Genomic DNA, 27,026 nt, shown 5'->3' on the forward strand with positions numbered 1-27,026 from the left:
AAAGGGGATATTCACGTTCTGTCCTGCAATTTTTGTCCCATTAGCCTCAAAAGATATCTGTAATCTAATCCTGTTTTATACCAGGGTGCCTCAAGCACTTGTGGTATACTTCAATTTGGAATCTGAATGCAGCAACTAAAAGAACAGTCTTCACTGTGCTTGTGCAGTGATGTTTTTGAGAGTAAAATTTGCACGCTGACATGTCTGATGCAAAATAAGTGTTCCATTGCCTGATTGGCGAGCTCCTGGTACTTTCATATTGAGCTTTGGTGCTGTTTACACTTTTTAGAGATAAAAACCAGAACTAAACATCTAGTATCATTGGATGATTTTTTTTAAAAAAAGCACCCAGGCTTGGCAATGGAGATTTGGAACTGTAACTAAGTTTACCCTGCCTTGAAATGTCCTGTGTAAACAGTGCTTATGTTAGGGTCACGGTGTCACTATCCACATGGCAGAAAAGGAAAAATACAAACAGCTACCCTTCTGTCCTGATTGGTCTAAATTACAATCCCAGCAAGAACTATTCATGACATTTTGCTTGCACTGTAAATTCCTAGTTTTCCATTCACGTTAAAATGCTGGCAGAAAAGGTGTCAAATCATTTTCTGGCTAAGAAGAAATTGTACTTGAAGGTGATGTGGAGGTGCTGTGTACTATGCCAGTGGAGGAATGGGAACAAGAGTTTGCCTCCCTGTTGCCAGTCTCTCTCTTTAGCAGGGTGAAGGTGAATCAGAAAGTGTATATCCTTGGTGTACTGCTTGATTGCACGCTTGGTTTCCTTCCCCAAATGCATGCTATTACTGAATCCGCGTTCTTTCACCTCTGCAAGGTTGTTGGACTCTGCCCCATCTTGCTCACTTCACCAGCAAAGCCCAAGTCTATGCCTTCTTCACCTCAAACTTGACATCTCAAACACTCTTAGCCAATCTCCCTGTCTCAACACTCCCAAGCTTCAACTGATCCAAAATGCTCAGTCCATGTCATCACCCACGCAAAGTCCCATACTCCTGCCTCAGCTAACTTCGTTGGCTCCCCATGCCACAAGTTGACTTAATTATTCTCACTCTTGCTTTCAAATTGTTCCAAGGCCTTGCTCCGCCCCTCATGATCTTCTCTAGCCTTAAGTCCCTGCATACACCCACTGCTTCTCTAACACTAGTCGTCTTCAGCCTTGGCTCAGTGGTACCACTCTTGCCTCTGAGTTAGTCCCACTCCAGAGACATGAGTACATAATCTAGGCTAACATCCCAGTGCAGTACTGAACAAGTGCTGCACTATCTGACGTACTGTCTTTTGGATGAGACGTTAAACCGATTGTTCGTGAGTAGGGTAATTATATACCTTAACTTGGGTATAACCTTATGGAGGTGCACAACTAGAAGAAGTTGTTGCACTACTTGAAGTGAAGGTGGAAAAGCTGTATTCAGTTACCCCTTTGAAGATTGCAGTATCATTAAGATGTCAACATGTTCCAGAAATAAACCTCGATTGGCAAACATTCTTTCAATTCTTTATATTTCTCTAGTTCTAATTTAGACTGTTGAAACTTTTTTTTTTGCAATTCTTCATGAAGGCAAAAATAGCTTTTTAAACTTCAGTTCACAAAGAGCTATTTTGCAAAATCTGTGGATTTTAACTTTGTACTGGCCTGCCATAATGGTAGTCCAGCGCCTATGGTTTCTTTGCTGATGTCACATTAACCGGAAGGTATTTAGAAGCTTCCAGGAGAGGCTTTACAATAATTTAGTGGCATTTGGTGGCAAGATGTTGCATTTGTGCTGAACCATTGGAACACGATTGGCAAAATTTAGGATACTTTCTATTATTAATCATTGAAAAACACAGCTGGTGCTATCATCACTCAGTTTGGTTGAAAGGGTAGGGCTGGGTGTGAAGGAAGGAGAAACACACTACTTGATATCTTAGCCAAGTTGGCAGAAGACTTTTTGTGGAGGATGGCTGGAGAAAAGAATCTAAGATTGACGGTTATTCCCACCAACAGTTTTAATTATGTTGGCGATAAAATTGGAACTACATCCTTAAAGTTCTGCAGCAGGGCTAGGTTGTGTTTAGTGTAAACTTTGATCCAGTGAACAGATTTTAAAAAACGCTGTGAATATGGAAATACAAAATGGGTTTTATTCTGCGGCATAAATTGTGAACGAAGCAGGCGATTCAAAGTGGTAAAAATGCACCAAAATGTTATGAAGATACTGCATCTGTAGTGCACCAGAATTTCCACATGTTGCAGATGGAACTTCAGCTGATTCCTGCTTATTTTCATCTTCCAACCTTGCCCAAGCCTTGCAAATGAAGATCTTGTTGGGAAATGTCAATGTAAAAAGTAAACATAATTACATTGAATTGAGAAATGCGTCTTCTGATGCATATAAGTCAGTCATCTTGGCAGTAAAAGTTCCTGTAGCAAAAGTTGGCTCTGAATCTGCCAGTGTTGTTCATCTTCGGGATGGGAGGACAGTTTTTTGTTCCGAATTGGGAACGTTTCCATATTAGGAACATGTTATGTAATTTCTATTTATTAATCCTTTTCTTTTAGACTTGCATGAATCAGTTGGTTTTCCAAAACCAAGAAAACAGTGTGTTTTTTGAGAGGATATAAAGCAAAAATGCATTCCTATCACCATTAATGCAGCAAATTGGTCTTTAGATGCTGTTTATCCAACTTTCAATGTAAGCGTACGAAAGTGAATATTATATCTTTAACTGATCCACATTAAGTGATCAGTCTATTTCTAAGGGAGCTTTTACACAACCAAATCTGAAGTTATAGTGTAAATGCAGCCTGCATCTGGAGTTGGTGCTCAATCTGACACTGGGGTGAAGCAGAGTGACTCCCTGGAGCCTTAACACCTGATTTAGACTGCACAAGTTTAGTGTTAGTATGAAGTGGAAACTGGTAGTATGAATGTACCCTAACTGTGCAATTTGTGAACTACAGTCCAAGTTTAATTTTAATGCTTAAACAATCAAATAGGAAGATCAAATCTTAAAATTGTAGCTTAGAAATAAACTGCCTACTTGTTCAGGGTGGTATTATGTGTCAAAAACAGGATATGGGATCATGTCTGACTAAATCTGTTCTGATGCAAACCATGCAGTTTTCATTTAAAACTTCCACTCTGTGAAGATTACATTGTTTTGGAAAAAAAATCTGTTTAGGTTGGCAGTCTCATTCACTGAATCGACCTGGATGGTTGATGTGGGAAACAAAAGGTGCACTAATGGAGTAGGCCAGTTTCTTCAGACATTTTAGTTATGTTACATTGTTGGAGCTCTTTTTTTTAACCTGGCCCTGCTGTAATTAAGCCTTCTGATTTTAGGATTAAAGCTGATTTAAACCTGATGATTAACCTTGATAAATAGGTTCCAAAATTAAGAAACCCATTAAAACTGTTGTTGCCAAACTCTAGTTTCGCCGCTTTCCCAGTCTGGTGGAGGAGCACTTTTCTCACCATATCAATGGCCAACATCAACTTGGGGAGTAAAATACTGATGGCTGAATGAAGTTCCATGGAAGAGGAGGTACTAAGAATGTAGCTAATTCTCCACTCCAATTCCTGTTAACATATTTTGTGAGGACAGCTGGGATTGTTATCTGTATAATTAGAAGTCTTGTTTAATGTGCATCTGTTGGGTCACATTTAAAAAAAACATTTCATCTGAAAATTTGGCATCAGGTCACTCAACCTCTAAAGCCTCCCGTCCATATGGCAAAAAAAATCATGATTGACTGACTGAAATAACTACTTACCAATCAAATACCTGATTGACTAAATATGAGCAAATCAAAAAGTAACTATGTACCAATGTGAAGCAAGTAACCAACAGAGCAAATAAATTGCTCAAATACTTTTTTCACACTATATATTTTTGTCTGCCATTTTCCTTCTTCAGTTGGGTGAGTATATACAACTAGAAATAACATTTATAACCTAACAAATACATTAAAAAATTGCATAATTCTGAGAAAAAAATCACTAAACATACCCATTTAATTAGTTACTTAACGTTAGAAAAGCCAGCAAGAAATGTCCCCACATATGCTGGGCCGCCTTTCTGCAGCCTGGAGCTTGACTTGGAAGTTTCAGTAGTGCTTGTGTGCTGGAAATTGTGACCTGTTGTTGACAAATTCTGTGTGAGAGTGTGTTTGCAATTTTCAACTTGCTCCTGTGAAACCACAATATCCAGAGTCTACTGTAACAAAAAAGGCAGAACATTGACATAAAACTGAGGTACGAGTGGTGGAGATGGGGAATTAACAAGTTTTTTTTTCAACCTATCCTATACCTTAAGATGTTAAATAAAATTTAAAAATGAGGTAATTCAGATTTATTTTGTGCTAGTTTGGGGGAATAATATATGTGCCAGGGCTAAAAGTGAATGTTTGCTGACCTTGAACATTGCAGTCTCAGCCAACCATATCTGAACCATGGGACTTATTCACATGGTCTCTGTAGAAGACAGTGGGGGTAAACCTCTCTGGGCAGTGCATCAGCAAGAACTACAAATTCAATGGAAGTTAAGGGGGAGAAAAAAAATCTCAATCATGTAAAAAACTGAGAAAAAGAAGGAAGATTTTGAGAAAGGAAGAATTTTTAAAAATACTTGCAGCTTAAAGAAGTTTTGTAAACTAGTCAGCAAATAGTATTAGAAATATTATATCTGCGTGGCCTATTTCTTTCACAATCAGTAAGGTATGTAATATTTTGACCTTGAGTCAGTCATGAAATGTATTGCTTCACTTTGTTACAACAATGGGTGACCCATGTTATGTTAAGGCAGCAATGGGACTTTGGTAACCATCAAAAAGGATACTCTGGATTATCTGTGTGCATTGACATTGGAGATTCACTAGTTGACTTGCACTATTTTAATTGTTCCTTCCAAAGATGTTTGCTGATTCAATGATTGCAATCAGAAAACTCAAATTTTTCTTGACTGTTTGCAGCTGATTTCACCCAATTTTTTTTCGATTTGTTTGTTTTCTGAATCCAGTTCAGTTTAAAAAAAAGTAAAGCCTAAAGGTCAGAAGAACTAGCCATACTTGAGCAAAATCCTGTTCTCAGGAAATGTCAGGATTGAGTCCCAACACATTTTCTACTGGGTAGGACGAGCAGTGTTGGAAGTGCCTACCTCAAATAGGTGAGCGTTTCATTTAAATACACGTTTGGAAGCCTGTTCGATCGGTTTCCGTTGTTCTGATGTGAAGAACGTGCATTGTAAGTATGTGTTTGGGGTTGCTAGATGGTCATGGAAAGACACAATAGTATAAAGGTTTTACTATTTCTCAACCGTTTATCTTAATTTCTCTCTTCCCTCCGCACTTAACTTCTGCCAATTGATGTGAATTAATAATTTCTTCCCTCTGCACCACTACTGACACCAATAGGGTTTCTTGATAGAAATCCCAACTATCTGACATGTTGAAGAGAAGGACCTACCGAGGGGTGTCAGGCTGCAAAAGAACTGCTCTCAACTCGCTTACCAGCTTTCTCACCCCCACATAATACAATCAAGGAGAGTCAACATGGTTTTATGAAGGGGAAATCATGTCTGACAAATTTATTAGAGTTCTTTGAGGAAGTAACGGGCAGGGTGGATAAAGGGGAACCAGTGGATGCAGTATATTTGGATTTCCAAAAGGCATTCGATAAGGTGCCACATAAAAGATTACTGCACAAGATAAGAGCTCATGGTGTTGGGGGTAATATACTGGCATGGATAGAGGATTGGCTAACTAACAGAAAACAAAGAGTCGGGATAAAAGGGTCATTTTCAAAATGGCAATCTGTAACTAGTGGTGATGTGGAGATGCCAGTGATGGACTGGGGTTGACAATTGTAAACAATTTTACAACACCAAGTTATAGTCCAGCAATTTTATTTTAAATTCACAAGCTTTCGGAGGCTTCCTCCTTCGTCAGGTGAACGATGTGACATCGTTCACCTGACGAAGGAGGAAGCCTCCGAAAGCTTGTGAATTTAAAATAAAATTGCTGGACTATAACTTGGTGTTGTAAAATTGTTTACAATTGTAACTAGTGGGGTGCTGCAGGGCTCAGTGCTGGGGCCTCAACTATTTACAATATATATCAATGATTTGGATGAAGGAACAGAGTGTCTTGTGGCCAAATTTGCTGATTATACAAAGATAGGTGGAAAAGCAAGTTGTGATGAGGACACAGTGTCTGCAAAGGGATATTGACAGGTTAAGTGAATGGGCAAAAATTTGGCAGATGGAGTATAATGTGGGAAAATGTGAAGTCATCCACTTTGGGAGGAAAGATTAAAAAAGCAAAATATTATTTGAATGGAGAAATACTACAAAATGCTGCGGTACAGAGAGATCTGGGTGTCCTCGTACGTGAAACCCAAAAAGTCAACATACAGGTGCAGCAGGTAATCCGGAAGGCAAACTGAATATTGGCCTTTATTTCTAGGGGGATGGGGTATAAAAGCAGGGAAGTCATACTACAACTGTACAGGGTGCTCGTGAGACCACACCTGGAGTACTGCGTACAGTTCTGGTGCCCTTATTTAAGGAAGGACATACTTGCATCGGAGGCAGTTCAGAGAAGGTTCACTAGGTTGATTCCGGGTATGGAAGGGTTGTCTTATGAGGAAAGATTGAACAGGTTGGGTCTATACTCATTGGAGTTTAGAAGAATGAGGGGAGATCTTATTGAAACATAAAAGATTCTGAGGGGATTCGCTAGGGTAGATGCTGAGAGGATGTTAGCCCTCATGGGGGAATCTAAAACTTGGGGGCATAGTCTCAGAATAAAGGGTTTGCCTGTTTAAGACAGAAATGAGGAGCAATTTCTTCTCCCAGAGGGTCATGAATCTTTGGAATTCTTCACCCAAAAAAGTTGTGGAGGCTGAGTCATTGAATACATTCAAGGCTGAGTTAGACAAATTTTTGATCAGCAAGGGAGTCAAAGGATATGGGGAAAGGGCGGGAAAGTGGAGTTGAGGTAAAAATCAGATCAGCCATGATCTCGTTAAATGGCGGAGCAGGCTCGAGGGGCTGAATGGCCTACTTCTGCTCCAATCTCTTATGGGCTTATGGTCACCTGCAGACAGAGGTGACGTTATCTCTATTAACCAGATGTCGGGTTGGTGGAGGCTGGTGGAAGCTCCTCTTAACAAAGGAAGCTGGGACAGCAGACCCCAAATAGCATCACTGTGATATGTGAAAGCATGACAAATCATAATGTTGGAAGCTCTGATTACAGTACGCCATGCTTTCAGTGGCAGTGCAGCAAAGCAAACATGCCAGGGTGATCAAAAGCCAGTGTTGCCTGATTGGCAATAGTATAGTGGTTATGTTACTGGACTAATAATCCAGAGAACGTAAATTCAAATCCCACCTCGGCAGTTTGAGAATTTAAGTTAAGTTTTAAACGGCTCTTCCGTTGCATTCGTTGGTCATGAGCCATTTGTTGGAGTTGGGGGTTTGAAGTTGACTTTAGGGCCCTTACTACTGGGAAAGCAGTTTGGATGCTACAATTAATTCTCACCCTCACCTGGGCTAGGGAGGAGAAAAAAATACATCAGTCAGATTGTTACCCAGTGACCCTGGCTAGTACCTGTCTGGATGTTGGGTAAGAATAGAATTAGGCTTTGGTGTGATGTTCCCCATGGCCAAACGGCTTCCTAAACTTTATTATTAATGGTCACATATATGAAACTTTTAACATAATGTGTTTAAGAGCATAACATAAGAACTCGGAGCAGGAGTAGGCCATACGGCCCCTCGAGCCTGCTCCGCCATTCAATAAGATCATGGCTGATCTTCACCCCCAACTCCACTTTCCCGCCCGATCCCCATATTCCTTGATTCCCTTAGAATCCAAAAATCTATCGATCTCAGCCTTGAATGTGTTCAACGACTGAGCACCCACAGCCCTCTGGGGTGGAGAATTCCAAAGATTCACAATCTTGAGTGAAGAAATTCCTCCTCATCTCAGTCCTCAATGTCCGACCCCTTATCCTGAGACCATGCCCTCTAGTTCTAGACTCTCCAGCCAGGGGAAACAGCCTCTCAGCATCTACCCTGTCAAGCCCTCCAAGAATTTTATACATTTCAATGAGATCAGCTCTCATTCTTCTAAACTCCAGAGAATATAGGCCCATTATACTTGATCTCTCCTCATAGGACAATCTTCCCATCCCAGAAATCAATCTAGTTGAACAAGAGTTCCCTCTTGGGAACAAGGAGCCAGTGAAGGTCAGCGAGGATGGGGTGATGGGCAAACAGGATTTAGTGTAGGACAGACTATGGGTGACTGAGCTTTGGACAAGTTGGAGTTCATTGGGGGAGGTGGGGGGGAGTGGCGGTGGTAAAACATGGGAGGCTTGCAAAGAGGGCATTGGAATAATCGACTAGAGATGACACTTAGGTGGATAAGGGTTTCAGCAGCAAAGAAGGGCAAAGATGCAGATGTGGAGTAAGTTACCTTGGTGATGGATTGGATGTGCGGTTTAAAGCTCAACTTTGGGATGAACAGGATGTCAGTGTCTCAAGGGAAAGTGGCAAGTTGGATCTGTGGGAAAGTGGCAAGTTGGATCCATAATTGGCTCGGTGGCAGGAAGCAAAGGGTAATGGTCGACGGGCATTTTTGCGACTGGAAGGCTGTTTCCAGTGGGGCTCTGCAGGGCTCAAGACTTAGGTCCCTTGCTTTTTGTAGTATATATCAATGATTTAGACTTAAATATAGGGGGCATGATTAAGATGATACAAAAGTTGGCCATGTGGTTGATAGTGAGAAGAAAGCTGTAGACTGCAGGAAAATATTAATGGACTGGTCAGGTGGGCAGAAAAGTGGCAAATGGAATTCAACCTGGAGAAGTGTGAGGTAATGCATTTGGGGAGGGCAAACAAGGCAAGAAAGTACACAATAAATGGGAGGATACTGAGAAGTGTCGAGGAATAGAGGGACCTTGGAGTGCATGTCCACAGATCCCTGAAGGTAGCAGGGCAGTTGATAAGGTGGTTAAGAAGGCATACGGGATACTTTCCTTTATTAGCCCAAGCATAGAATACAAGAGCAGTGAGGCTATGCTAGAACTGAATAAAACACTAGTTAGGCCACAGCTAGAGTACTGCATACAGTTCTAGTCACCACATTACAGGAAAGATATAATTGTACTAGAGAGGGTGCAGAGGAGATTTACGAGGATGTTGCCAGGACTGGAGAATTTTAGCTATGAGGAAAGATTGGATAAGCTGGGGTTGTTTTCTTTTGAACGGAGGAGTCTGAGGGGAGAATTAATTGTGGTGTATAAAATTATAAAATTACGAAGGGCATAGATAGAGTGGATCGGGAGGACCTATTTTCCTTAGCAGAGAGGTCAGTGACCAGGGGACATAGATTTAAAGCGATTGGTAGAAGGATTAGAGGGGAGCTGAGGAGAAATTTTTTCACCCAGTGTGTGGTACGGGTCTGGAACTCGCTGCCTGAAAGGGCGGTAGAGGCAGAAACTCTCATCGCATTTAAAAAGTACTTGGATAAGCACTTGAGGTGCTGTAACCTACAAGGCTATGGACCAAGAGCTGGAAAGTGGAATTCGGCCAAATGACTCTTTTTTGGCCGGCACAGACATGATGGGCCAAATGACCTCCTTCTGTGCTGTAAATTTCTATAGTTCTATGATTCTCGATATGACAGGATGAGGGCTTTAAAAGAGAAAACATTTCTGGAGCTGGGCTTGGACAGATAGTGGATCTATGCAATGGCAGTTCCAATGAACTGGGTGACAGAGGAGAGGGCAGTACAGTATGGTGTGGTTAACTGTATCAGGCAGTTTGGAGAGGTCAAGGTGGGATGATGCATTACAATTACAGTCGCAGTGGATGTCATTCGTAGCTTTGGCCAGGGCTGCCTTGGTGCTGAGAACGGCAGATACCATACTGGAGGGATTTGGACAAGCAGTTTTGAGAGATGGGCACAGATCTGTGAGGTGACACCAGGTTCAAGGACCTTGGAGAACAAAACATTATATTGTGCCCCCACCATAATCTGTAACACTCTATGTAAGTCCCAGAGTCAGCATTATAGTGGTGAACGTATTATAATAGAATGAGCTTCAAAAAGGGAAATAAAAATGGGAGTCAGCCACATATGGGAGTAACAAGTTCACTGGTTATATTTGCTGTTGTCAACGCCAAATTAACAATTTTGAAACCGCCAGAGTATTGAAATGTATTTTATGTTTTATGTGCTTGACTTTTGATGGTTATGAATTTCAACCAAAATAAGGTATGTGTCTTGCACCCTAGTAATCTATATACCGAATTTTTAATTTTGAAAAAAAAACATTCTTATCATGGTTCTTGAGTAAAAGTGAGCATTTTTCAAACTTTATATAAAAAAAAACCTGGGGTTGCCATTTTGTCCTGTGGTTAAGTGTAACATCATCGGCATTCATGTCGATAATTTGCACTTTGACATGAGCTGTTCTCAGGCCACTGACTGCCATTCAACCTCAGCTTGGGTGAATGGGAATTTGGAGGTCATGTGTGAACAATAGAATGCTATACTTACCACATGTGCATTGAATATTCCAATCAATTGTACAGGGTTTAAGGTCTGGCAAGATGTTCCAAGTATTTCATTTTCTGTTTTTAATTTATCTAAAAAGTTATTACATAAGCCATACATGAGCTGTGAGTCGGATGCAAAGAGGCTCCAATGTGATTTAGACAAGTTGGGTGAGTGGGCAAGAACATGGCAGATGCGGTATAACGTGGATAAATGTGAGGTTATCCACTTTGTAAAAACAGAAAGGCAGATTATTATCTGAATCTTGATAGATTGGGAAAAGGGGAGGTGCAATGAGACCTGGGTGTCCCTGTACACTAGTCGCTGAAAGCGAGCATTCAGGTGCAGCAAGCCGTTAGGAAGGCGAATGGTATGTTGGCCTTCATTGCAAGAGGATTTGAGTACAGGAGCAGGAATGTCTTACTGCAGTTACCAGACTGATTCCTGGGATGGCAGGACTGACGTATGAGGAGAGATTGGGTCGACTAGGCCTATATTCACTCGAGTTTAGAAGAATGAGAGGTGATCTCATCAAAACATATAAAATTCTAACAGGACTAGACAGACTAGATGCAGGGAGGATGTTCCGATGGCTGTGGAGTCCAGAACCAGGGGTCGCAATCTCAGGATACGGGGTATGCCATTTAGAACAGAGATTAGGAGAAATTTCTTTACTCAGAGGGTGGTGAACCTGTGGAATTCTCTACCACAGAAGGCAGTGCAGGCCAAGACATTAGATGCATTCAAGAAGGAGTTGATATATTTCTTAATGCTAAAGGGATCAAGGGATATGGGGAAAAAGCGGGAACATGGTCCTGAGTTGGACGATCAGCCATGATCATTTTGAATGGCGGAGCAGGCCCGAAGGGCCGAATGGCCTACTCTTGCTCTTATTTTCGATGTTTCATATTTGGCTGAATAGAATTTTTTGAAGGGGGCCGCAAAAACAAACTGAACTTAATGTTGTATTGTTGAGAATGTAATTAAAAAAAAAAATCATATGCACCTACAAATGCAGCTTGCCTATAATGCTGACCCCTGCAGAACACCAATGCATGCTTAATTTTGGTGATTGTTTCCCACAGCAGCAGAGCCATAATTAACCTTGCATTTCATTAACTTAGTTTCCCTCTCCATACTTGTTCCCTGTTTGTTTGATTCTCTCATGGCATTGGAGTCTTAACAGACTTTGTGTAAATCTACATTTAACTAATAATTCCATTAATTTTTTTGCAGTAAAAAAATTGAATTTTTCAATAATTTGAAGTAAGTAATATAAATAAAACAGGAGTAGGAATTTAGTGTTAAAAAGATTTAATTGTCAGATAATTTGAATTACGTGACTTTGTAGAGGAGTGTGTTCATTTCTCTACTCTGCTTTCCAAAAATCCAGATATGGTTGGTTGTTTCCTCAATTTTAAGGTATCATATACAGATATCATATCCTACCTACTTGTATTTGCGCTTCCTGTCACATATTCTGATGTCAGTTTGTTTGGTTCAAAATAAAATACTGACTAATCAGAACTGAAGAATTGAGGAATGTACAAATCAAACATGAGAAAATTAGGTTCAAAAACTACAAATGAGAAATTACTACGGAATTATGATGACCATTCCTATGACTTTGCTTACTGTGAGTTAGAAGTTTTACAAGTAGAGGCATGTTATGTTCGACACTCAGCATTGGGACTCCCACAGACATTTAGGAGCATAGGTGCAGAGCCTGAGGTCTGGCAAAATTGGATTGGGGTCTACCACAGTTTTGAGGGGGACGCAAGGTCTGAGCGGGTTGGGGTGGGGGGCGGAGCGGATAGAGGTGGAGAAGAGAAAGTGTTAGGTCTCTTGAAACACTGGAGAGAGAAGTTCTGAGAACATTGGGGCTGGTCCAGTCTGACTGTATTGAGTTGTTGGGATCTGGCAGAATTGGTTGGAGGGGTTGCAAGTGTTAGCAGCCTTGTGGGGAGATGGGAGATGAACCCAGGAGAAGAGGGACCCAATTTGCCCTTGATTCCTTTCAGACTAGGTGTCACCCCACATCACACTTCCACCCATCAGCCTCTTCCCCTGACCCGTCCTCGTCCCCTTTTATGTTCTCAGATACTGTGTTCCCCGCACCACCAACCCCCCCCCCCCCCCGCCCTGCTTTTCCTATAATCAACTGGTTCTTTGTTAAAGTATTTAAAAGTAAATTTTCTGCTTCACATTCCTGGCACAGGCCAGGTTAATGGATAGAATATCACAGGCTGGGGGTGTGCAGTGTCTCATACTCCCGCCGACACCAGGAGTACAGTAGCAGATTAGCAGATCTAACTGATGGGCTGCCGGCTGATGTGAAGTGAAAGTATCCAGTTGAAGCCTAGGCTTTTGAAATAGGCTGTTTGTGTACCCCCAATCCATTGCATTTGAGTGGAAAAACCTGGAAACATTTTGTTGGGATAAAAAATGAAAATCAGTGTGAATCTTGGGGTAAACGATTTCTGAGATGAAATTTAGAATTTTTTATGGCTGGCAGCAAAATTGGTTGACAGAACAAAACACTTCTTGGCCTTGAAAGAAAAATAATTGTGTTTTTGTATCAAAAACGTGGAAACAGTATAAAACTTGAATTTTTCAACTCCTTGAGCTAAATAAGGTTTGTAACTTAATAAAAACCTAAGATTAATAAATTTACAAGAAACGATTAAACTTACCTATACGATGTTTTCCGTGTTTGAAATACATATAACAATGTTTTCCATTAGAGCCCGTGCCTGAGCTTTGAGCTCATTCAGTTTCCCAGACCTATCACTGTTAACTAAGGAGACTCAAGCGAGTAGGCATTCACTAATAGTATGTACTTCTGCATACAGCTTCTAAAAATGAAGATCAACAGAAAGACTGGCCATTCACTGAGCATTCCAAGACTTGCTGTCTGTAAGGTCTGCTCCTCAAATGGAAAATTACTGAGAACAGAAAGAGGAAAGAAAGACTTGCATTTATATAGCACCTTTCACGACCTCAGGACTTCTCATAGTGCTTTACAGCCAATGAAGTACTTTTGAAGTGTAGTTACTGTTGTAACGCGGCAGCTAATTTGCGTACAAGGCCCCACAAACAGCAATAAGATAATGGCCGGATAATCTGTTTTTAGAATCATAGAATGATATAGCACAGAAGGAGGCCATTCGGCACATCGTGTCTGTGCCAGCTCTTTGAACGAGCTATCCAATTAGCCCTGCCAATTTTTCCCCCTTCAAGTATATATCCAATTCCCTTTTGAAAGTTATTATTGAATCTGCTTCCACCACCCTTTTCAGGCAGTGCATTCCAGATCATCATAACTGGCTGGGTAAAGAAACTTTCTGCTTATCTCGCCTCTTGTTCTTTTGCCAATTACCATAAACCTGTGTCCTCTGGTTACTGGCCATTCTGCCAGTGGTAAGTTTTTCTTTATTTACTCTATCAAGACCCTTTATGATACTAAATCTCACCGTAATCTTCTCTGCTCTTAGGAGAACAACCCCAGCTTCTGCAGTCTCTCCACGTAATTGAAGTCCCGCATCCCTGGTACCATTCTAGTAAATCTCCTCTGCACCCCCTCTAAGGCCTTGACATCCTTTCTAAAGTGTGATGCCCAGAATTGGATACAATACTCCAGCTGAGGCCTAACAGTGATTTATAAAGGTTCAGCATAACTTCCTTGCTTTTGTACTCTATGCCTCTATTTATAAAGCCAAGGATCCCGAATGCTTTTTTAACAGCCTTCTCAACTTGTACTGACACCTTCAAAGATGTCTGTACTTACACCCCCAGGTCTCTCTGTTCCTGCATCCCCTTTAAAATTGTACCATTTAGTTTATATTGCCTCTTTTCATTCTTCTTTCCAAAATATATCACTTCACACTTCTCTGCGTTAAATTCCATCTACCATGTGCCTGCCCATTTCACCAGTCTGTCTTTGTCATCCTGAAGTCTGTTACTATCCTCCTCACTGTTTACCACATTTCTGAGTTTCATGTCAGCTGCAAACTTTGAAATTATGCCCTCTATACCCAAGTCCAGGTCATTAATATATATCAAAAAGAGCAGTGGTCCTAATACCGACCGCTGGTGGACACCACTATATTTCTCACCAGAGTGAAAAACAACCGTTCACCACTACTCTCTGCTTTCTGTCCCTTAACTAATTTCGTATCCATGCTGCCACTGCCCCTTTAATCCTATGGGCTTCAATTTTGATAACAAGTCTATTACGTGGTTCTTTATAAAATACCTTTTGAAAGTCCATATACACAACATTTTAGATGTTGGTTGAGGGATAAATATTGGCCAGGACGTTGGGGAGCACTCCCCCGCTCTTCTTCGAAATGATACCATGTGATTGTTTACGTCCACCTGAGAGGGCAGATGGGGCATCAGTTTAACATCTCATCTGAAAGATGGCACCTCTGATAGTGCAGCACTCCCTCAGTACTGCACTGCAGTGTCAACCTAGATTTTGTGCTCAAGTCCCTAGTGTGGGATTTGAACTCTCAACCTTCTGACTCCAAGGCGAGGGTGCTACCCAGAGAAGCTGTTTTGTGGACAGTGAAAGTAATCAGAATTTTTTTTTTGCTTAAAATACCAAAGAAAACATGAGCTCTACCTTTTTGAGGTAATTTTCTTGACATTGTTCAGTTTACTATTTGAAGTGGTTGTTTACAGTGTGCTGCAGGTATGATAAATGAAATCTTAAGCAGTGTCAGATTTCAAATTGGAATCTTTATATTTTGTTTGGAATAGTGCCAGAGGACTGGCAGATTTTCAAAAGGGAGATAGAACTTATTGAAGATACATTAGTGACACACATGCAACTTGAACACTGGACAGCTGAATGGGAAAGATGGTTTGTTTCAGTGCCGAATCTCTCAAATCCTGCATGAAGTGGTGAAGAATGTAGCTGATACAGTAACATTGCTGGAAAACTGTTTAGATTTGGGAGATTCTTTATTTGAATTGAGAAACTACAGCAGAAAATTCTTGCTAACAATTTACTGGTAACTGATGACCAAATACAGTTTTGTATACAATTCACTGAATGGGTATTGATTCCACAGGGAAGTAGATCAATAATGACCACTTTTGGAAATGTCTTCCAGCCATCTTTCCAGACTGGAAGCATAGTACAGCTTATGTGCACTTCATTAATTTATTGGCAGATCTGAGATTGTCTTTGTGTGCCGATTATTCAGGTGGTTTTCATAACCGTATTAGAGAAATGACTACTTCACAATGGATTTCCTTTCCTTCTTTAAAATATCTCTCAATCATGAATAAAATATCTTACCTTGTAAGAGAGAAATACTTATCATTATCTGTGGAGACTTACTAATTTGGGTCACTAGACTTGACAGGTAGCTTCATAACTAGTATTAGTTGCAGGAACTACGCTGAGGATTGCATAGGGAGCAGTGCAGTTAGACATCCTTTTAGGGGTTGTCAAAGTCTGCTATGTACCTGAACAATGCAAGCTTGGACACTTCTTAATTGCAACATAGGGGGCTTGACAAGTCCATTCTAAAGTTATTCTTTATATACCTGCTTAGTGTTCGCTTCTTGATGAGTATAGAACCCTACCTATCTGGGAAGGTGCTAAGTTTTAAGGCTAGTTGCTTTGCCTGAGGGAGAGGAAATTATTGAGAAAAGTACTCCGTGTCCTGCACAACTACTTTATAGCATCATTGGTGGAATCCTAGAAGCAGGCTGCCCTGTTGGCCTGGAAATTAGTCTTGCTGCTGGTGGAGAAATTAACCTCAAGATAACCTTTCCTTTTTTCTAACAGATACATTAATCTTACAATTTGCCTGTTTATTTTCCAGAAATGCAGGTCTGATTGATCCAACTATTCAGATTCTCCAGTTTCTTCACAGATTAAGAGGTTTCCAGAGTGACATATTGTCAGCAGGTAAGAAACCACACTTATACATGCCAGCTGTCTGTGTTTCATGGGCCTGATTAATACTTGCTGACATAAATCGGCCTAGAATGGGTCCCTCTCCCCTCAGTCCTGAGCCTATATGAGTCTAGCTGCTAATAGATTGGATCCAGGGTTTTCTCTCCTTAGTGTTACTCTGACCACTGTCAGTGATTCTAGCCATTGTATACTGTAGGTGGAAATTCTTGCAAAAATTCCTGCCTATAGTTTGCAGCGTCTGGAATTGTTGCTCTTAGTGGTAGCAGTAGCATTGAGGGGAGAGGAGCCCGATCTGGTCCATTAGCAGCTGGACTCTGAGTGGGATTGAACAAAGGGAGAATGGATGGTAATGAAGGGGGGAGATGGATGGAGGAAGGAGCTGAAAATGGAATTTTGGAGTGGGGAGGAAGGAGAGTGTTGGTATTAACTGATGGGAAGGAAGGGAAGAGCACCAGCTTCAACTGAGGGATTTGGAGGGGGGAAAAAACTGCCGGCTTGAACTGGAGGGTTGGAAGGGCAGTGGATTGCTAGATTGAATTAAGGTGGGTGGGGGATGGGAAGAGGGAGAAGAGTGACCAGTTGAATTGAAGAGGGGGACGAATGCTAGTATGAACTGGAAGGGTTGGAGGAGGAGAGACTGTCTCTGTGAAGTGTGGGGTTTGGATGGGGTACAGTATCTATGAACTGGGTCTGGAGGAACCAGCGTTCCTCAGTGAATTGGAGTGGGAGAGTTAGATATAGGACAGTGTTGAGTTAAATTCTGGTCTGTTCATATTTCAGATGTCACTTTGTTTTTCCTTTTATTTTTTAAGATTAAAAATCTATTAATTGTGAAAGTGAAAAGTGCTTAAAATTAACCTGAATACATTATTTTTATTTTAAAAATTTGAAATTTCCTAGGGGAGCATGCAACATTTTGTATTTTGTGGCTAGAATATTTGAATTTTTCTGTTCAGTTTCTCGTACTTATTTTTTCTTTAGTTCAAGTGAAGGAATGGTGTGCATACTTACAGTTTAAGTTACTTGTTTTCACATGTTTTAACTGGGGCCATTTTTGTGTTGTCAGCTCTTTTGAAGTTGTTGGCCAGCTTTTGTAGGTTTTCTAAGTTGATATATATTTTACATTTTTTTAAACAAGATTTGGAAGAAATACCCAATCAAATAGATAATTTTCCTTACTTTGGAAACTGGGGAGGGGAAAATTTAAATTCTGTGAATGATCAGTAGGATCAATAAAAATCTGGAAATAACTTGTTCTTAAAATACTCTTTGCTGTAGTTACAAATGTTCAGAATCTTTTCTGTATTCACCCTGTTCTAATTTGTTTTTTTTAATGAAAAAGAGCAGGACAAGCAACAGTTGTGGCTGAAATAAACAACTGTGGTTTCCAAGCAATGGAAAGTACTTCTGTTATGATTTAATTGCAGAAGTTAAAACTGAAGGCTAAGAAAGCTCTGCCTTGCTCCCATATCAATCATTGCGAGGGACTGAGAACCAATGAAACAGAAAGACTGACTCCAATTCATCTTGGATTAAAACCAGAATATTTTTAACTGTGACCAGCATGGATCATACACATGGCACCATCTACATTCAAAACTGATGTGGTAGTCCACAATCAAAATGCAGACATAAGGTTTAAAAGCACAATTTATTTTGCTTGTAGACCTTCAAACCAAGTTCTCTCCTCTCTCTCATCTTGCCGGTTGTAAACTGAAAAAAGATTGCCGATTACTGTTTTAAAACATTTTATTGCATTGATCGTTACAAATCCAAACAGGAAAACAGTTAAATATTTAACAATTTGATTAAGAAAGATATAAAAAAAAATTTTAAATTGAGAAATATCATACGATGGTTAGCATATTGGTGTAGTTATATGTTTTCTTAATATGCTGTTAACAGGAGGGTATAATGATGCATATTTATGCATTGGTTTTATACACATCAAAGGGAGGGGAAGCAGTTGGACATGGGTGAACGGGTGGGCGTTCCTTTTCTAGGGATGCTATCTTGTGTTCCTTTCATGAAGTAGGCTACTTCCAGATTTGAACAACTTTAAAAATATTTTTTCTGAAATATTCTATCCCCTTTTCCTTCATCCACCTATCCAATCTAATCTTGAATGTTGACATAGTCTCTGTCTGAACCACAAATCCTGGAAGTAAATTCCACAGCCTCACAATACACTGTGTAAAGAAGTTTCTCCAGCCCTCTGTTCTAAATCTTTTACATTTAATCATATATCTATGGCCTTTATTCTAGACCATTCAACTATTGGAAACGGTTTTCTTCTATCTACCCTGTCCCATCATTTCATAATTTTAAACACTTCTGTAGCATTGCCCCATAATTTGTGTTGTTCCAATGAAAAAAACGCCAATTTTGCAAGTCTTTCCTCAGATTTGTGTTCCCTTATTTGGGCACCATCCTAATGAATCTGCATTATATCCTCCCTAAAGTCTCAATTTCCATACTATAGTGTAGTTGATGAAGACTTCTCTGTTTTTTCATTAACCTGGCTTCCATTGAAAAGGATCAAGGGCTGTAGGTCCACAGTTCTAAGCAAGGTCTTGTCTGTTATGTGCTCTAAATCTACAGGTTTCAATATTTCTGTCAGACCATTTTGTTGTTCTCAAGCCATAACTTCTGTAGATGTCTGAGTTGTCCATCCAAAATGGCATGTTTACGTTCCCCACTTCGACCATGAACTACATGACCAAAATAAGACACCTTTGCCTTCTCACATTGAACTCTTGAATTATTGAATCGTTGTTGTATCTTGCTGGCATCACATTTCAAAATCCTGATCCCTATTACTAACCTTCAGGGATGGCTGTCTACACCATCTTATGTACCATGTTATTTTCATTTACATGTTTATACGTCTGATCTTCCAGATGATGCTTCAATTTGTGAAACTTGTTCAACTATCCAATTTTTCTTTAACTTCCTTTGAGCAATCACTCACTGATCTTCAGGGATCCATCATGTTCAAAACTCTCAACAAAATTGAGCTACTGCATCCTCCACATACTGTAGAAGTAAAGCTATCTTGATAGGTTCTGAAGAAACCATGTCTACTTAGATGTTCCAAAACAAACACAGCAACCATTTAGTTTTTTCCAGTGGTGAGTCCCCTGCATCAACTGCAGCCGTCAAGTTTTCTGTACCATGTACTGCTTGTTTGCTTGTGGACGAGCTCTGCAACACTTCCAGATGACAATACAGTGCAATGTGTGTGGTTGAATAACGATATGATGGTTGATTATATCAACAAGCAGGAGGAGAGTCTCCCTTTGTTGAGATGTGTCCTTGGCTCAGCATTTAGCTAGAATAGATAACATAGTAGTAGATGCTATTGGCCATACTGCAGTTCACCTTCACAAATAGAAAATCTACCCATTGTATTTCAAGAAATGTTCAAGAGCTTGGAGGTATCTGAAGATGGACCTTTTTACCTTTTCAGACAACTGACCGGTGTTTTACTTCTGCTTGAGGACAGAGGCCACATCAGCCAGAAGGCCAGTTGGTGTCTCCATTTCCTGGAATCAAAGTTTTTTTTATAATGGCCTAGAAATTGCTTTCAAAATAACGGTGAGCCTAATAGTGCTCACAGCTATTGAGGGCGGAATCGAAGGGATATCTTGAACTATAATAATTCAAGAGTTCTTTCGTCTGCAATCAACAGACCTGCGCAAACTTGCTCTCCTGCCCAGTTGGAAACAAACTAATCTCACTACAAAATGGGTACACTCAGTTTTTTAGGTCTGAGCTAAGTTTTAACAGCATGGTAAGTCTTAATGACTGCCAAATGAGTACCATGACACTCTGGCACTAAAAATTAACTTTAAAAAATGTGGAGTCTTATTACTCCTGATTTTAATAATTTTTGGACATTTAAAAAAAAAGTTTAAAAATTAACATTTTTTTACTTCTTCCTTCTGTCTCTTTTATCTCAGTTTTTTAATCTTATCCCCTCTATTTCACTTTCTCCATCATTTTATCATACCTTATCGGGCGCATCCAGGTTTTTACTTTGCATGGTTTGCGAATGAACGGCACCTCCTGTTGTACTCATGCTGATTAGTTGAGGGCCCTAAGAGATCCGTTCACACAGTCACACAGTCCGGGAAAGATTGCTGATGTTTTTTGAAGTCGCAGTTCAAGGAAGTTGCTGCCAAAAAGAATGCGATAACTTAGTGGGTGAATTTAAATCTAATGAATGACGACCACTGATGGTTCGCAGCGCGGAGCAATTTATGGGTCATTGTGTTTCCTCTGATCCTGTGATTGTTCGAGAAGTAAGCAGAACATGGTTCTTGAGCCTCATGGTAATGAGGTAGGAGGGATCTCCTCACAGTTGGGTTCCCAAAAATTGCATTGAAACTTGGAGACATTCCATTTAATGGCTTGGTTATTGAAGGATGATGACTATTGGACCTGAGTTTTCTGTTCTCAGTAGTAAATACCTTGATAAGTTTTTGTAGGGTGTCCATTAATAGAGTAATCCCATAATGGGGGAAAAATTGTGCAGTGATGTTCTACTGAGTAGGTCAGCCTTTTCTTTTGATCCACTGCATATTCTGGAGTATTCTGTTTGAAATTGATGTGAAACCTGCTTCGGTGTTGCAGTTATTCCAGCCTTTCATAATTATTTGGGAATTGTACCCATTTAAGATGTCGTTGATTCCCATTTGGGATCTCTATTTAGTATTTTGCAAGATAATTTACCCACCATTTGAACCTCTTTGGATGTGTGAGCTTAGGTTTCTTACATGGGAAATTGTACCGCTGCTAGTATTACTTTTGGATCGCAGTTAGTTTGCCAATGTGAAATGAAGTAGATCATCTACCTGGTAGGTTTGATATTTTTGAATTAACTTGAAATTTAGTTTAAGGAGTTTCTCCCCACACTCTACTGATGAAACTGGTCATGACCAATCAGGGATTATGGACTAACCATCCTTCAAATCTAAGTGTAGGTTCTGTTCTTATGTTATTGAGTAGCATCCCATATTTGAGCATCTTGCTATAGAGGTTAGAGAGACATGATGACATACTGTGTCATTGACACACACCTTTTCTTGTCTCAAATTATTCTGTATGATTATCATTCATCTGGTCGGTGCACATTAATCTTGATACAAAACTTGTAAAAGAGCACTCAATATTTACTTTGCATCAATGGGACTTGCTTATTTCCAAATTGTGATAAATGCATCAGGGAACAAACTAGCAGTACACAATGCTTTTGGTAGTTCACCGAAGTGCTCGTTGGTAGTGGTGCCCTTCCTTGCATTGCTACATCTTCGTGTCTGTTATTCCAAGGTCCGTTCATCTGTCCTTGCTCACCGTAACAACTATAATATTTTGTACCTTTTGCAAGGGGTTCAGTTTAGTGAGAAGACTGTCAACATCATTACCAAATCAGCATGGTGCCCTTTCACAGGAAACAAGAATTAGCACCTCCACCACCACCCCCCCCCCCAATTGTATGTCCCTACGATAATCTCAGTTTCCTGCTGATTTATTCCTTTTAAGATTAAAGTTAACCATATTGTTCACAGCGAGAGTCTCCAGAATATTCCTGAACAAGCCACAATGGCTGTTTCACTGTTGCATGCATGAAAACTGGGCTGTTGAGTTGATATTCTATGATGTGGAGATGCCGGTGATGGACTGGGGTGTACAAATGTAAGCAATCTTACCACCAGGTTATAGTCCAACAGTTTTATTTGAAAATCACAAGCTTTCGGAGGCTTTCTCCTTCGTCAGGTGAGTGTCGAGATTCATTGAAAATTACCGCATATAAGTCATAGAACAATGCCTGATGATTACAGATGATCTTTCCACCTGCCCGTTATCAAGGCCATCAAATGAATTGAATAGTGTTCAGACAGAGAAACCTTAGATACCCCAGACAACTGAATATACAAACGGCCAGAACCAAAGACAGAGAGGGAGAGAGAGAGAGAAACATCCGAAAGGAAGAGAAAGAGAGAATGACCAGTTGTATTAAAAACAGATAACTCTTTTTTCGCTGGTGGGGTTACGTGTAGCGCGACATGAACCCAAGATCCCGGTTGAGGCCGTCCTCATGGGTGCGGAACTTGGCTATCAATTTCTGCTCGACGATTTTGCGTTGTCATGTGTCTCGAAGGCCGCCTTGGAGAACGCTTACCGGAGATCGGTGGCTGAATGTCCTTGACTGCTGAAGTGTTCCCTGACTGGGAGGGAACCCTCCTGTCTGGCGATTGTTGCGCGGTGTCCGTTCATCCGTTGTCTCAGTGTCTGCATGGTCTCGCCAATGTACCATGCTCCGGGGCATCCTTTCCTGTAACGTATGAGGTAGACAACGTTGGCCGAGTCACAGGAGTATGAACCATGTACCTGGTGGGTGGTGTCCTCTCGTGTGATGGTGGTATCTGTGTCGATGATCTGGCATGTCTTGCAGAGGTTGCCGTGGCAGGGTTGTGTGGTGTCGTGGATGCTGTTCTCCTGAAAGCTGGGTAATTTGCTGCGAACGATGGTCTGTTTGAGGTTGGGTGGCTGTTTGAAGGCGAGTAGTGGAGGCGTGGGGATGGCCTTAGCGAGGTGTTCGTCGTCATCGATGACATGTTGAAGGCTGCGGAGAACATGGCGCAATTTCTCCGCTCTGGAGAACGGAGTGGAGAAACTGCGCCATGAGCACAACGCAACGCCATCGACGCTCTCAAGACCGACCGCAACATCGTCATCAAACCAGCAGACAAAGGAGGAGCCATCGTCATACAGAACAGAACGGACTATTGCAAAGAAGCATACCGACAACTGGACAACCAGGAACACTACAGACGGTTACCTGCAGATCCGACCAAAGAAAACACCCACCAGCTCAACAAACTGATCAAGACCTTCGACCCAGACCTTCAAAGCATCCAACGCGCTCTCATCCCACGTACTCCCCGCGTGGGAGACTTCTACTGCCTCCCAAAAATACACAAGGCCAACACACCCAGACGTCCTATCGTATCAGGCAACGGAACCCTGTGTCAGAACCTCTCTGGATACGTCGAGGGCATCCTGAAACCCATCATACAGGGAACCCCCAGCTTCTGTCGCGACACTACAGACTTCCTACAAAAACTCAGCACCCACGGACCAGTTGAACCAGGAACACTTCTCACCATGATGGACGTCTCGGCACTCTACAGCAGTATCCCCCACGATGACTGCATCGCTGCAACAGCCTCAGTACTCAACACCAACAACAGCCAATCTCCAAACGCCATCCTACAACTCATCCACTTCATCCTGGATCACAGTGTCTTCACCTTCGACAACCCGTTCTTTACCCAAACACACGGAACAGCCATGGGGACCAAATTTGCACTCCAATACGCCAACATTTTCATGCACAAGTTCGAGCACGACTTCTTCACTGCACAGGACCTCCAACCAACGCTATATACCAGATACATAGATGACATTTTCTTCCCATGGACCCACGGCGAAGAATCACTGAAGAGACTACACAATAACATCAACAAGTTCCATCCCACCATCAAACTCACCATGGACTACTCCTCAGAATCGGTTTCTTTCTTGGACACACGAATCTCTGTCAAAGATGGGCACCTCAGCACCTCACTCTACCGCAAGCCCACGGACAACCTCACGGTGTACCACTTTTCCAGCTTCCACCCTAACCACGTCAAAGAGGCCATCTCCTAGGGACAGGCCCTGCGAATACACAGGATCTGCTCAGACGAGGAGGAACGCGATGGACTCCTACAGACGCTCTCATTAGAACGGGATATGACTCTCGACTCGTCGATCGACAGTTCCGACGGGTCACAGCGAAAAATCGCATAGACCTCCTCAGAAGACAAACACGGGACGCAACCAACATAGTACCCTTCGTCGTCCAGTACTTCCCCGGAGCGGAGAAACTGCGCCATGTTCTCCGCAGCCTTCAACATGTCATCGATGACGACGAACACCTCGCTAAGGCCATCCCCACGCCTTCACTACTCTCCTTCAAACAGCCACCCAACCTCAAACAGACCACCGTTCGCACCAAATTACCCAGCTTTCAGGAGAACAGCGTCCACGACACCACACAACCCTGCCACGGCAACCTCTGCAAGACATGCCAGATCATCGACACAGATACCACCATCACAGGAGAGGACACCACCCACCAGGTACATGGTTCATACTCCTGTGACTCGGCCAACGTTGTCTACCTCATACGTTACAGGAAAGGATGCCCCGGAGCATGGTACATTGGCGAGACCATGCAGACACTGAGACAACAGATGAACGGACACCGCGCAACAATCGCCAGACAGGAGGGTTCCTTCCCAGTCAGGGAACACTTCAGCAGTCAAGGACATTCAGCCACCGATCTTCGGGTAAGCGTTCTCCAAGGCGGCCTTCGAGACACAAGGCAACGCAAAATCGTCGAGCAGAAATTGATAGCCAAGTTCCGCACCCATGAGGACGGCCTCAACCGGGATCTTGGGTTCATGTCGCGCTACACGTAACCCCACTAGGGGAAAAAAAGGTATCTGTTTTTAATACAACTGGTCATTCTCTCTCTTTCTCTTCCTTTCGGATGTTTCTCTCTCTCTCTCCCTCTCTGTCTTTGGTTCTGGCCGTTTGTATATTCAGTTGTCTGGGGTATCTAAGGTTTCTCTGTCTGAACACTATTCAATTAATTTGATGGCCTTGATAACGGGCAGGTGGAAAGATTATCTGTAATCACCAGGCGTTGTTCTATGACGATATATGCGGTAATTTTCAATGAATCTCGGCACTCACCTGACGAAGGAGAAAGCCTCCGAAAGCTTGTGATTTTCAAATAAAACTGTTGGACTATAACTTGGTGTTGTAAGATCCCTTACAGTTGATATTCTAGGTCTCTTCTCCATCCTTGATGCCTGAGATGATTAAATTAAGTTATCCCTCAAAGTATATTGATGATGGAAACTTGTCAACAGTCCATCTCACTATATTGGAGACCAACTTAATAACCATGCCTTGGAAAGAAAACTTATTTTCAAAGCAACTATGAGAGCATGACCCAAATAGGCTTCAAAAAAAAGGTTTGTTATAGAGAAGTACAGTTTGCAGGCACAAGGTTACCTCAGTAGTTCATTGATAATGTACCTCGGTAATCTGCATAAGATTTATAGCTAATGTAGTGATGTCTTCATTATCTTTTCACGATGAGGTACCTTAAGCCAAGTTCCATAAAGGGACCATACTGACCATACCTGAAGTGTCCAAGATAGGGTCTCGATTTCATCTGGGTCGTACCTTCCTAGATATGTTTTTGACTCACTGTGGGTTCCCAGAATTTTTTTTTCTTAGAATGCAGAATCCCACTGAAAAATTTGTGCCTTCACTGGAATCACTGGATTCTGCTAAACTATCTACAAATGTATGATAAACATCTTTCCGTTATCCACATCAAATTTTTTTTTTGGCGTTACTCCAGTTATTGAATTGTGGTTTAGTGGTCTTGTTACAGGGATGGTTTTACCAGAAGGATTTGTACTCAGCTGATCAGTAGAAATTCACCACATGTTTTAGGTTTGGTCATTGGAAGTGGGGCAATCTTAAAACAATAACAAGTGCACTAAAATTACTTGAACTCCGTGAACTGTAATTATTTTTATTTACTTTAGTTTTTAAAAAATGCTGGAGACAGTATAGCTTTTATTCCTCAGCTGTTTCAGTATGGGTTCAAGTGGTACCATTGTCTAGACAGATCTTAGTCCAAGCAAAACAGTTGCAGTAGTGTTTAGCATATGATTCATGGCAGTGAAGAAGGCAAGGTCTTTGAATAAATCTTACATAGAAAGATTTAAGTAAATGCAAAGTGTAGTAATGAGATTGATAACAGCTATGACAAAAGTATACATACTGGTTGTGAAATTTGAAACCAAGAAAGCCTCTCTTCAGACAATTAACAATTATATGTAAACAATTTTACAACACCAAGTTATAGTCCAGCAATTTTATTTTAAATTCACAAGCTTTCGGAGGCTTCCTCCTTCCTCAGGTGAACGTTGTTGGAAACCTCACCTGAGGAAGGAGGAAGCCTCCGAAAGCTTGTGAATTTAAAATAAAATTGCTGGACTATAACTTGGTGTTGTAAAATTGTTTACAATTGTCAACCCCAGTCCATCACCGGCATCTCCACATCTCAACAATTATATGGTCATAGAATGCTGAATCTATCACGTCTGTGCTGGTGGTTTTCTCCACAATTCATTTAACTAAAACTCTTCTGCTCTCTCTCCTTACCCTTTTAATATTCCTCTTTTTCAAGTAACTGCCTAATTTCCTTTTAAAATAATTTATCAGGAGTACTGACTGTATTCTAAGGGGGGGAAAAAAAACATTCTGGCCATGGCACTGCTGGGTTAGCGAGATGAGAATCAACCAGTGTTTCTGATCTTGATCACCAACCAGCAAGCCCTGCTAGATGTGCATATGTGTGAGGACAGAATTGGGCTTGCTTTGATGTCC

General features: G+C 41.3%; 1 protein-coding gene across 7 annotated transcripts in view; it reads left to right on the forward strand.

The window, feature by feature from the left end:
- atxn10 (ataxin 10) overlaps window positions 1–27,026 on the forward strand; it is a 224,048-nt gene that overhangs the window by 13,513 nt on the left and 183,509 nt on the right. For all 7 annotated transcript variants that reach the window (XR_010966231.1, XM_067999737.1, XM_067999736.1 and 4 more), the window contains exon 3: window positions 16,408–16,493. Coding sequence is in view for 6 of the 7 variants with exons in the window: in XM_067999737.1 (XP_067855838.1) it covers window positions 16,408–16,493 (86 nt within the window). In the remaining variant the exon portion in view is untranslated. The remainder of the gene's footprint in view (window positions 1–16,407; window positions 16,494–27,026) is intronic.

Source organism: Heptranchias perlo, chromosome 18 (genome assembly GCF_035084215.1).
Source record: "Heptranchias perlo isolate sHepPer1 chromosome 18, sHepPer1.hap1, whole genome shotgun sequence".
Lineage (NCBI taxonomy): Eukaryota > Metazoa > Chordata > Chondrichthyes > Hexanchiformes > Hexanchidae > Heptranchias > Heptranchias perlo.